This window comes from Lepisma saccharinum, chromosome 12 (assembly GCF_977018435.1).
Source record: "Lepisma saccharinum chromosome 12, izLepSacc3.1, whole genome shotgun sequence".
In the NCBI taxonomy this organism is placed as follows: Eukaryota; Metazoa; Arthropoda; class Insecta; order Zygentoma; family Lepismatidae; genus Lepisma; species Lepisma saccharinum.
The window spans coordinates 29,023,445-29,035,416 of NC_139240.1; the positions used below are offsets into that span (position 1 = coordinate 29,023,445).

The 11,972-nt window shown below is 47.1% G+C and overlaps 2 protein-coding genes across 2 annotated transcripts; one reads left to right on the forward strand and one right to left on the reverse strand.

Moving 5' to 3' along the window:
- Positions 1-203: 203 nt before the first annotated feature.
- On the forward strand, positions 204-923 carry LOC145996286 (death-associated inhibitor of apoptosis 1-like). Its single transcript, XM_083132715.1, has one exon. It carries the CDS (start codon positions 204-206, stop codon positions 921-923), a length of 720 nt encoding a protein of 239 aa, XP_082988841.1.
- Positions 924-3,335: 2,412 nt separating this feature from the next.
- Positions 3,336-4,370, reverse strand: LOC145996287 (uncharacterized protein F54H12.2-like). The gene has a single exon (XM_083132716.1). The coding sequence runs from the start codon at positions 4,368-4,370 to the stop codon at positions 3,336-3,338; it is 1,035 nt and encodes a 344-aa protein (XP_082988842.1).
- Between the last annotated feature and the right edge of the window lie 7,602 nt (positions 4,371-11,972).

Genomic DNA, 11,972 nt, shown 5'->3' on the forward strand with positions numbered 1-11,972 from the left:
GTGTGTGTGTGTGTGTGTGTGTGTGTGTGTGTGTGTGTGTGTGTGTGACAAGGCCAAGCATGGCCTGCGGCCATGCCTGGCATTGTGCGGGGGGGCCCCCTTCGTTTCCAAACGACCGTTTTCGAGGAGGACGTGCTGAGTTAGTAGCATCAGCAGTAGTAATAGTAGTAGTGGTAGTAGTGAGTTTCACGAGAGTGTGTGGTATGGACGCCGCCGCCGCCGCTGTCTCCACGTCTCCGCTGGGTACCGAGCTGCAACGTAGGCTGGGAAGTGCCGATCCAAATTCCGTGTGCATCAACAGGAGATACCCGATGTTTCCGACCTACGCCGATTACCAGGGTCGCCTGTCGACATACAGTCCACTTTGGCCCGAGTCGATAACCATTCGACCGGAGGAAATGGCGGACGCCGGATTCTTCTACAGTGGATTCGGGGACGTGGTTCGATGCTACTACTGTGGACTACGTCTGTACCAATGGCAGCGGGGCGAAAATCCATGGATAGAACACAGAAAATGGTACCCTCAGTGCATCTACCTTCGTCTGATGATCGCAGACGGTTTGTCTGCGGCGACGTCCACTGTCGTCGACGGCGCCGTCGCCGACGCGGAGCAACCTCCAGCTACAAAACTCTATAAAGGTATCTCTGGAGCAGCAGCAGCAACATCGGGAGCAGCAGCAGCAACCGATTCCTCGGACGTGGATGGGGAAGAGGAGAAAGAGTTGGACGCAACGGCCGTTATCGCCCCTGCGGTGAACATGGAGGACAATCAACACTGTGTCATCTGTTATGTGCATCAGAGACAGATAGCTTACCTACCGTGTGGTCATTTTCTGGTGTGTGCATCGTGTGCCGTGAAGACCACGGATTGTTGCGTTCTGTGCCGTGCACGTATTGCGGTTCTACAAAAAATATACATGTGAAATGAAAAAACGTAATAAATGTGTATTAAACTATTTATTTTTTCTTTGTTTGTAGTGTTAGTACGTACAAGCTTCATATACTAGATAATACATATAGTGGTGTTAGTAGTAGTAGTAGTAGTAGTAGTAGTAGTAGTTCTGGTAGTCTCCGGTTTCATTGGGCGTGCCAGTGTCGGTAGTAGGTCTTCAATATAGGGTGATACATGTGCATGAAGGTCTCCCATTGTCGTGCGTCCAGTAGCAGGATCTCGCCGCCATCCTGGAGGGTTACCGTGAAGTTGCGAGCACAATCCTGAATGATGATGCTGAAGTCGGGTGTAAGTACACATTTTACCATACGTCGTTTGCTGCAATCTAGACGACGGTCGTGGAAAATGTCTGTAAGAAGTCCCATTGATTTGGTTAATTCTGTATATTTGTCCGTGCCGAGACTGATTCGGGAACCATCCTTCCGGAACACGATCCTAGTGTCATCCTTTTCGCCAACAACGGAAACCTCGAAGGCGTCATCCACGGTGAAGACAATTGCTCGGGGGTCGACGGCGACGGCGGCGGCGGCCATTGTTGATGGTACTAGTAGTAGTAGTAGTAGTAGTAGTAGTAGTAGTAGTAGTAGTAGTGGGTGACGAGGGTCTTTCGAGCAGCAGCAGCGACGGTCACAGGATCCCAAATATAACTGGTCGGGTGGGTATTTCACTTTGGGTATTTATGTTTGAAGACATGAGGCCACGTGCGCACGAATGATGCGCAGTAGCCCAGCACTGAGAAGGTCGATCCGAGGACATACGAGTGGGTGGGACACATCATCACGGCTGACGATGTTATGTTTTGCGACACAGTATCGCATGTACGCAGCAGCCTGTGGGTGTAACCCCTCGTAGTAACACATGTAGGCTGCCAGCGTGCGTCGTGCTCGTAGGAATCGTTTCAGTTCATCTTGTGTCAAGCAAAGTCGTTGGTCGCCCACTAGAAACACAAGAATGCGTTCTGAAAATAAATAGTCTGTATGGACGACCATCACGTGGTCGTCGCCGTCGCGGAGTACTCTTGTGTAACCGTCACCTGTTTGGAAAAATGTTATTATTTGGTTCCAGTTGATATTGAGCAGCAGGTCCCGGAAGAGAGTCCAACAGAGGGGCACATCTCGTTCTGAGAAACGAAGTAGCACCGCCGGGAAACACTTCTCTAGTCCATTGGTATCGCCGTCGCCGCCGCCAAGTTCGTACCCTAGAATTATAATTTTAGTTGGAGACAGATATTCTAGAGATTGCCGTAGGCAAATCACATGCCCGCTGGTGGAGTTGGTGATCGTGGTGTCCGCCGGGAACGTCGTCGTAGTCGTCGTCGTCGTTGTTTCCATTATCGACGTCCGCGATGCGTTTTCTTCTTCTTCTTCTTCTTCTTCTTATGTCGAATGGTCGCTGTTGTGAGGTGTTTGTCGTCGCCGCTGCCGTCGCCTTCGGTGTCGTCGTCGTCGTCGTCGTCGTCGTCCAGGAAGATGATCTCCAGGTGAACAGTGACAGGTACTGCCTTCAGTTTTTTAATGTCTGCAACAACAGGAACAAGAGAAACGATCGATGAGTCTACAGCATGATTGCACACATTGTATATTAGGGTTAATGGTACAGCTAGTCGGGGTGGGAGTAGTGGTAGAAGGAGGATGCGAAAAATACGCACCAAACATTTGAATCGCGATGTGATCGTTTCGGACATGGTCGTTTGTGAAGTGTACGTGAAAGGGTCGTTTGGGAACTCGCATGCATTCGTGACGTAGGTATATGCAGCAATAGTGACCGCAGACGGTACTGAACAAATCTTGATACTGACGTGGATTGTACTCCCACGATATGCAGTTTCGATTCATGAACCGGGCAAAGGCTGGCTGAATAGGAATGTTTCCGTAGGAGTCGAAATATTTGCCGTACCCTTCCTTGTCGATGTACACGGCGACCCAATGTTCTCCGTTTTTGGTGGACGGATGAGTGTTAGCAACGAGGGCTGCTGGTTTTTTTGTAACTACCACGTCGGCGAGAATATCACTCGGGTAAACACCGTGGAAAACGTCTCCGGTCACAGCATCTCCAGAGAGTACGTTGTGGATGTCGTACGTGTTCATCCGGAGTAGTTGTAAATGACGCTCCTCTCTTTTGAGACCTCCACCGAAGTGTTATAGAGGAGGTATATCAAACACGTCATAGACCGTGTCAAGGGTGAATTGAATCTCGCTTCGATGCGTACCTCCCCTTTATCTGGTAAACTTCTGCATGACGGGTCATCGCATTGATCGGGTGTCAACTGGTAACATAACATGAAGTAACCGTTGGTAAACATTTCTCTGGTGATCATGTGCCCTTTGTCTGCATGATAAATATTTGTTCCTGTGAAGAGTGTATCGTATGCTCGTGTGATGTCTCAATAGTTTCCGGATGTAAAGTTCGGTTCCAGGGGCGCCGTCTGTACCAGCTGGTCCTTGAGGTACAATGCAAAGTAGTTCAAGGATTCGGGTGTCAAGTAAAACGGGTTGGTGTCTCCGCTCCCCACGAAGGCGTTGTTTGGAACCATTGTGAATATCAGAAAGGTTGGAATTGTTCCGTTGGTGATGTTGTTTAGTGTCAGGGATTTTCCTCCGGCCGGAACGGTGTAGGTTTTCAACTCGGATCGTTTGAAAAAATATTTTGCGTTACTCTTCTCTAGCGCTCTACTGTGTGCCAACAGGTAGGTTGGGTGTAGTTTAAAATGTGGGATGTGTAGCGTTGCTCGCTTGATCTTTATTGTTACCGGTGCATTTGGGGTGTCTCCCCACATGATGAATTCGTTTTTCGCCTTGGTGAGCACAACCTTCAACTCGACGTTGTTCAGAAGGTACTTTTCTTGCTTGAAAAAATCCGCATGCAGGTTGGTGCTAAGTTCCACATGGTTCTGGAGTTCCGTGCTCTCCGTGGCGGAGGAATCTGCCCACTGAAACAACTCTCGTCTTTTTGCAAAACCCTCGTTTGTAGCAGCATTCGCTTCATTTTTTGTGTCCTTGTAGAAACATCTGGATGTGAGGTGAGTTTTCGCCGCATCCTCGCCGTAACCGATCACCGTCTCCAGAAAAGCCTTGTAGTGGTAGTTGGTGCTCGAAAAGGTAACCAGTTTGTCGTTCAGATAAACGGAGCACTGACAGAAGAGCGAATGTGCCAGATTGTTCACAACTCCCCACTGTTTTGTCGTAAGGTCGTTGTATTTCAATAGGGTACCGTCCAGTTTTGTCATTATCAGGTTTAAGTATAGTTTGGTCGTAGCCAGATCTCTGTAGGACTCGTCCGTTCCTTGACTCACAAATTCTACAACATTTTGATTTTCTATCGAGGCTATAGGGTGACAAATCTCTGTGTAATTATCCACAATGCCTGTTTGAATACACGGCTCCTCGAAAATATCCAGTGACGATGCAACACCTTCCATTCTCTCTCTCTAGGTGATTACGGCGGCGAAAATATATCCTTATGTCCGTGTTGGCGACGACGACGACGCTGACGCTGGGTTACTGTGGTGACCTTCTTCTTCTTCTTTTTGCTGCTACGGGTGGTTGTCTTCTTTTTCTTCTTGGGTGTCTTACGCCGACGACGACGCTCGTTACCTGCTGTACTGACACGCACACGTTTGCACCCGACTTTCGACTGACCAACACGTTTTCGTTTCCTAGCATTTATACCGGAACCGGTCATGTTTTTTAATTTAGCTTCGGCTTTTGTCAGCAGGTTTGTCTTGCTTTCGTGTAGACGTTTCCGCACAATGTCTCGTACAGCTGCTCCGTCCGACGTAGCCACATCCGCTAATATATTCGCTCCGGTACGTAACGCCTCACGTCCTATTGTCTTGGCTCCGGACATCACAAGTGGTTTCACGGCGCGAAACAACCAAGGAAAAAACGATCCTAGGATCCCATGTCCGCGTTGATATCTCCGCCCCTGGTAATACGGTCCGATTCCACGACCTGTTTGTGCCTGCCGAATGTAGTAATCGACGATGGTATTGGTCATGATCGGGGTTCGTATCCAACTGTCTGGGGATCGATTGATGCGCGTCTATTTATTTATCAAGCGTATAGTCGACGACGTGGACGTTTACGGAATTCCAGTAACACCATCGACGGCGAGCTGTTCCCGTGAAACGGTATAATTTCGTTCTTATCGTTTCGAAATTCTATTTCGATAGTTTCGAACGAATATCTGGTGAGTGGGTAATAGTGCACATTTCGAAAGTCATGCTGACCGGTGTTACCTGCGCCGGCGGCAAAATCATGACATATGGTTCGGAGGAGTCGTGCTGTAGCATCCCCCACGATTTGATATGGGATCAAATCACAGTATACACATATCAGTTGCGTGTTGAATGGTGTGACCGTTGACGGCGTCGATGTGTCCTCCTCCTCCTCCTCTACGTTTTTCTTTTCTTCCATCGTGTACAGGACTTGTCGTAACGTGTTTGCCGTGTCGATCATCACGTCTTTCACTTCGTCCGTACTCAGGCTGTCGGGAATCAGGTTGTGAATGTTGGCTAGTAGTTCCTTCGTCGATGTGTACAGCTGCGGTGGTAGGTTCATGATCACGTCTCGGCCCACTTTAATTCTGTTCGCTGTGGATAAAATTTTCACACTGTTAACGTTATGAGGAAAATCGTACGATTTTGGTCTCGAATACAAAATGCTGTTTTCGTTCGCCGCAGCGACCGTGGCCACCAAGGTTTCTCTGGCAATAGGTAACACCGTAAATGTTCTACCGTCGTCGTCGTCGTCGTCGCCGCCGCCGCCGTCGCCCTCTGATCTTTTATGTATTTTTACCGAAGGTTCCTCTTCTCCGTATACTCCTCCTCCAAAGATAGACTCGATATCGTTTATAAAACCATCCACGTATTTTCGTTTGTTTGGTTCCTTTTTCAAATCTCCGAACATAACCTGAGCAAATTCACCGACATTCGCGTACTGCATAACCGGAAACGTCAACGACCTCGTCTCATCCAACCGTACTACGTTGTCAAAATACAGAGGATATGTCACCTCCACCAATCCCACTTCCCAGTTTTCGTCCAATTCTATTGTTTCCGGTAATTTTGTTGTAAAATGTGATATTGTGTTTCGAGGGAAAATATCCATCGAACTGTTCGAGAAGAGACGCACGTAAAATCTCTCTAGCTTTTCCATTTTCTCCCTTCCTACTGCGGCGACACACGATGAACGTTTTCTGCAGGTACCCACGACGAAAATGTCGTAGGATATCCCAGCCACTTCACTTTATATTCCAATCGTCCGTTTCTTTTCCGACGTTGCAATATTTTTTCGATCCTGTACTCTTTCTCCTCGGGAACGATGATTTTCTGTAGTTCTTCCGTGTAAAACGATCCGTCCAACACGTTACCTTGGAGATCTTCGACCAGATAAACTGGAACAGGTTTACGCTGAATTCTTCTGTGTATTTTGAAATGTTCACGACTCCAATTCGGTACGTACCCCTTTTCGAAAGGTAATTTCACCTTACTCACTCGTACCGTATCTCCTGTACGAAACACTTTTTTGTCTTTTGCGTCGGCGACAAGCGGCACTGGTTTCGTCGACGACGACGACGAACCTTTTTGTAAATTTTTCCACACCACATACACATTATGTTCGTTGACGTCGACAGGTTTCATACCTATACTTCTATGATACGATTCGTTGTATCCTCGAACTAATTTTCCCAGAACATCGATATACCTGTACGTTCCACGTGTGGTAAAATATTTCCACATACGTGTTTTTAATGTCCTGTTGAAACGTTCCACCACGCTTGCTTTGACGTCTGCGTTTCTAGGAATACGATGCTCGATACCCTCTCGTTTCAACAGTTTCTGGAATTGAACGTTGGTGAATTCTGTTCCCGCATCTGTCTGTAACACCGTTGGTTTCCGTTTACACTCTCGGAGAAGTTTACCTAATGATCGCGTTACCTCTACACCCTCCACAACCTCAATCACAACATCCCCCTCCTTCTCCTCTATCACGGACCTCCACATTCGTCCCGCGGGCTAACATCCCCGCCGCAACCTCTACTATATCTCGAACACCTGTAATGGCATTATATCCAACGGGAATAGCAGCGCATACAACACCGATCAAACAAGAGGACCCTTTACCATTGGTGTGCAAACGATCACCAACCTCTCCATAAGGTAAGTAACAAACTGTTTAGACACACACTCACCATACTATATTCCGTACTTTGTTTATTCTTTGGCGAATAAATCTGATGCTAACAGTGACGGGGACGAGGTGCTCGACGAATCTTCCACGGTCACAATTGAATCTTCCTTTTTTTCGTCTTCTCCGTCTTCTTCTTTTGTATTCTCTGAACTTTTCGTCGACACCACTTCTTCTTCTGTCTCCTCTTTTCTTTCTGTCAATGAGGATAACATAGATGTTAATTTCACACGTTTATTCTCACTGCCAGGAAAAAATGAGGAGTACAAACCCTCTTTCGATTGAGCATGTTGGTCAAAAAAACTGCCGAACACACTATATATCGGTAAATATTTATCTTTTTCCACATAATGACACTCAACTAAATTCATATCATCCGGCATGTCCCCCATGAACATATCCCCTATTGTGTGTCTCGGTGTCAGACGACCATGAAACAGACTTAAATACCCCCACACCGCATTCCACCCATACAGAAATTCGTCGTGCGCAGCATCCATAGCTTCCTTTAAGCGCGACATTTTACCCGTATCCAAAATAAAACAATTTTGGAAACCACCCACTCTTCCTATCGTATGCTCACCCACTTTACATCTAACAAACTCCTCCAAAGTAGCATATAGAGTACCTTTCGGCATACTTATATGCTCTAGATCTAATTTCATCGGATTACCTTTTCTAATTTCATATTGCGTCGTACATTTTTTTAACGACCACACTTCCTTCCCAAAATTCACCCTCTCCCTCTCCATACAAACACACTTTTGCCTGAAATTGTCTTCCGCAGCGTGAATGTAGTACGGACCACTTAATTCCCCGGTCCGTAACATCTCGCGAATCACAGACTCATCATCAGTCACGAAACTAAAATGATTATACGCAGGTAATCTATTGTGGAGCATGAACGACTCGCACATACGAACTTTTTCATTTTCCACATTCGTTTCCAACCTACATTTATCGCTTGGTCCGTAAAACCATTTCGCCATCGAAAACGGATCGGCGTCATCGTGTTTACCCATTGTTATTAACATCTCCCCTTTACCACCAATCTCCACGTCCACACAAAAACGCCAATATAACATGTTGTTCGACATTTTGTTTGACCTAACACAATCAATCGAAACAAACAAACCTTCAATTCAACCTGTAACGATACAAAACGTTTATATTATTACCATACTCTAACGTAACACTCGAACCAAACACATTCTCCCCCCAATACCACATATTTACCTACTCGTTACTGCTAGAACCTGCTGCGGATGCAAACAAAATCACACCACACATCGGCTCTGTACTCTCAATATATACACTTACGCCAAGGACACATTACCCAAACAAGTACCGACAACACCACTTACGTATTCACGGAACGCACTCCCATCTACATCTTATGCTCACAACCTTGACAACATACCACGGACCGGACAACCTTGCCGCACCTACAGACATCGCACTCACCTTGACATTATCCCTCCGACGACGACGACGACAATTCAAACCACTTTTACTAACCCACATTCCCGAGCGTCGCGCAATGCACTACAAAGCTGTACCGACAAACGCCTCCGGCTCCAGACTCGCAGGCCTTGCGAAACAAACATCTCACTCACCTTGTACGCCTCAACCTCGATCGCGATGATGTACCTGCACCATCTTGATTTCCACCGGCCACTTCCACTCTCAGACGTTCCAATACATCCAATTTGCTACAAGGTTCCCCTTCACCCATTAATCGAATCACCTCCTGCAGTATCAAACGTTTCCTATCCACACTTCCAGTCGTTCCTATTCTCTCGTACTGGTCGAGTAAATAATCACACGCACTCAAATAACTACCTTGTGGTGCAACCATTGTCGTCACCAATCAAACCACCTTACCAACACAACAGTCGAACAAATATAAACGTTCCCCCCCGACACAACTGTACTTATATTCTCTACCCAGCCATGACGTCAACTCACCTTCACACAACCCCAACCGACGCAACAACAAAGGACTCAACGCCTTCTCCAAACTCAAAACACGATCACGGAAACGACAACGATCCGACGCTAACATTACTCTTGGCACCTCGTAGTACCTGGCGACCTCGGAAAAACACACACGTTTCTGCATTCCATACACACTAATCTTCTCCCATCACATCCTTCCTTTTTGTACCTGTTCACCTTGAGACAAGGACGACTACCTCCACCCTAACATTCCGTACCACACCCAGTTCACCTCGATCGAGCACGTACTCGCATTTTGAACAAGGACACCCACATTTCACCACAACGACATTTTATACATACTCACCTTGAAACATCTCTCTCATATTCCGTACCACACCCAGTGCACCTTGATCGATCACGTACTTACATTTTGAAACTATCTCATTTTGAACAAGGACACCCACAACGACATTTTATACTTACTCACCTTGAAACACACACACATACTTCCCTTTTCCTTATTATACTTACTCACCTTGAGAAACCACGGACCCATTCGTTCAGTCTGATACAATCTCCCAACTCCCGCATCACGTCACTTTTCACGCAGATATTCTGCAGAACCACGTAAAATTTACGTTTGCCCTCTTGCCCTACAATCTCCGGATGGGTGCGCTGATAGTAATCAAATAGATGAGGCGTATTATCACGATCGCGAAAATACCTTCCAAGACGTTCCATCGTATGCTCCAAACACGTCAGGCAATTTTCTTTCTCATACTCTCCCGAACAATAATCGGAATGGTACGTCAAGCATTCATGACCCAATTGATTTGCATACCCTTCGAAACAACCGTCACACATTACCCTATACATCGGTGTATAACCCTTCAACGTATTCACCACGCACGTCTCATCCAAAACATCCGGAAAGCAACCGCAACTAGCCAGCATACAACCCGCCACATCCGCACCACACGATGTCCCTGCCACGTCGCTCATTTTGCGTAATAACACACTCCCGCTCTTTTACTTTAACTTTTATACCAATCTTACCACATCCCTCCTCTTCCCAACCTGCTCACCTTCGATTCGTACCCCTACCATTACACATGCTAACATTTCACGACAGCATGACTCAGTCGATACAACATTAGACTCCTCGTACGGGGTTCGAACCCCTACTACACCTCTATATTCACCCCCACCTCTTCCATCTACCTACAAGCTTCTACGCTATCATTTACTCCCACCCCCTTCACCCACGTTGCGTCATACTCGCCTACAACACTCGGTAACCTTCCATTATTAAATACCTACCCTCATTTGCATAATTTCAAGGTAAACAACTTTTATAGCCTATGATACAACTACTCTTGGGTGACCGACATGATGGCCTGCAAGTAACACACCCGATTCACCAAGGGTACGGTGCACGTTCGAAAACAAACTGCTGTCGGGTTGTCGCCTCTCCGGATACCGTCCGCGATAAAGGCGTGCAGCTGCTCGGGCATTGCCCTCTGCAAGGCCGTAGACAAAATGCATGTCCCTCAGTTCTACAAATGTGTAGCGTTCCATGGTACGGTGAGGATAGTGCCAATTATGGAATTCTGTACTGCAGTGCACAGGTAGCACACACACACACACACACTGGTTACAACGGTTTCGAAACAACGTACTCAATTGTCGTACGTCAAGCACACCACCACCGCATCGGCTCTTTCACTGACACGCTCCCTGACGCTGCACTTCCAATCAGCCCACACGTCCGCACGGCGCAGTGGTACAAACAGCTGACGTTCCTGAGCCACCCGTGCCTGTGCTCTTCACTACCTGACCACTGCCGTCAGGTGGGGCCATGTACTCTGGGGCCTTGTCATCGTGGAACACATGTACCGTCCTTTATTCTTGCCCCATTCACCCACAACACCCCCCTCCATGTAGGACTGCCTTGACGGGGCGAGGGGGCTTAGTAGGGAGGTCAATTTCATCTCATCATTTCACCCATTCTTCATATCCATCTCTCACGTTTTTCACCATTCCATCACGTCATTCATCTCCATATCTTTGACCTCCCTCTAAGAAACTTATGTAGGGAGGTCATTTTCATCTCATCATTTCACTCATTCTTCACATCCATATCTCACGTTTTCACCATTCCATCACGTCATTCATCTCCATATCTTTGACCTCCCTATAACTAAGGGTCCTGCTAGAGGAGACAACCTCGATAAAAAACCCCTATCCCAAGGTGTGAGTTGCACGTGCCGATGGGACAGTGTTGGCTGCAGGGGTAGGTGCAGTCGCGAACGTGGCCTCGGGGATTTCGGTTTGGTCCTCGAGTAGCCTCCATTTTTGGGGGTAGGCCTTCCTCGGCATAGAGGGCATGTCGAGGCGACAATATATGGACCCTCCACAATAAATCTTTTTGTATATGGGTACAAAAAACAACTCAAACGGGGGGAAACCCCCAAAACGAGCGCGGCCTTCGAGCCCGCTTCAATTATTGGAAAAGACAAGTAACGTGCCACGTTATCTTGTGATTAGTATTGTGCAGAAGACCGAGAGTAACGATGAATCTGCAACAACAAAGAAACATGGAGCTGCTACATTGAAGGACTTGTCACCGTTTCTGATCAAGAAACAGCTAGACTACGCCGCTGGTTCAGACGTACCAGAAATAAAAAAGCTGCGAAACGGGAGTCTACTTATCCAGACCAGCACAGATCGCCAGACCAACAACCTTTTAAAGATAAGATCTTTGGGCGACTTCCCTGTTAATGTTGAACCTCACCGTCAACTTAACAGTAGTAGAGGTGTGATTCGCCACTGGGATCTGTTAAATGCTGAGGAGGAAGAGATTCTTGAAGCACTCTCAGACCAACATGTGA

Bases quoted from the DNA above. Each gene is read 5' to 3' on its own strand.
- LOC145996286 (XM_083132715.1), top strand. From the start codon at position 204: ATGGACGCCGCCGCCGCCGCTGTCTCCACGTCTCCGCTGGGTACCGAG.
- LOC145996287 (XM_083132716.1), bottom strand. From the start codon at position 4,370: ATGGAAGGTGTTGCATCGTCACTGGATATTTTCGAGGAGCCGTGTATT.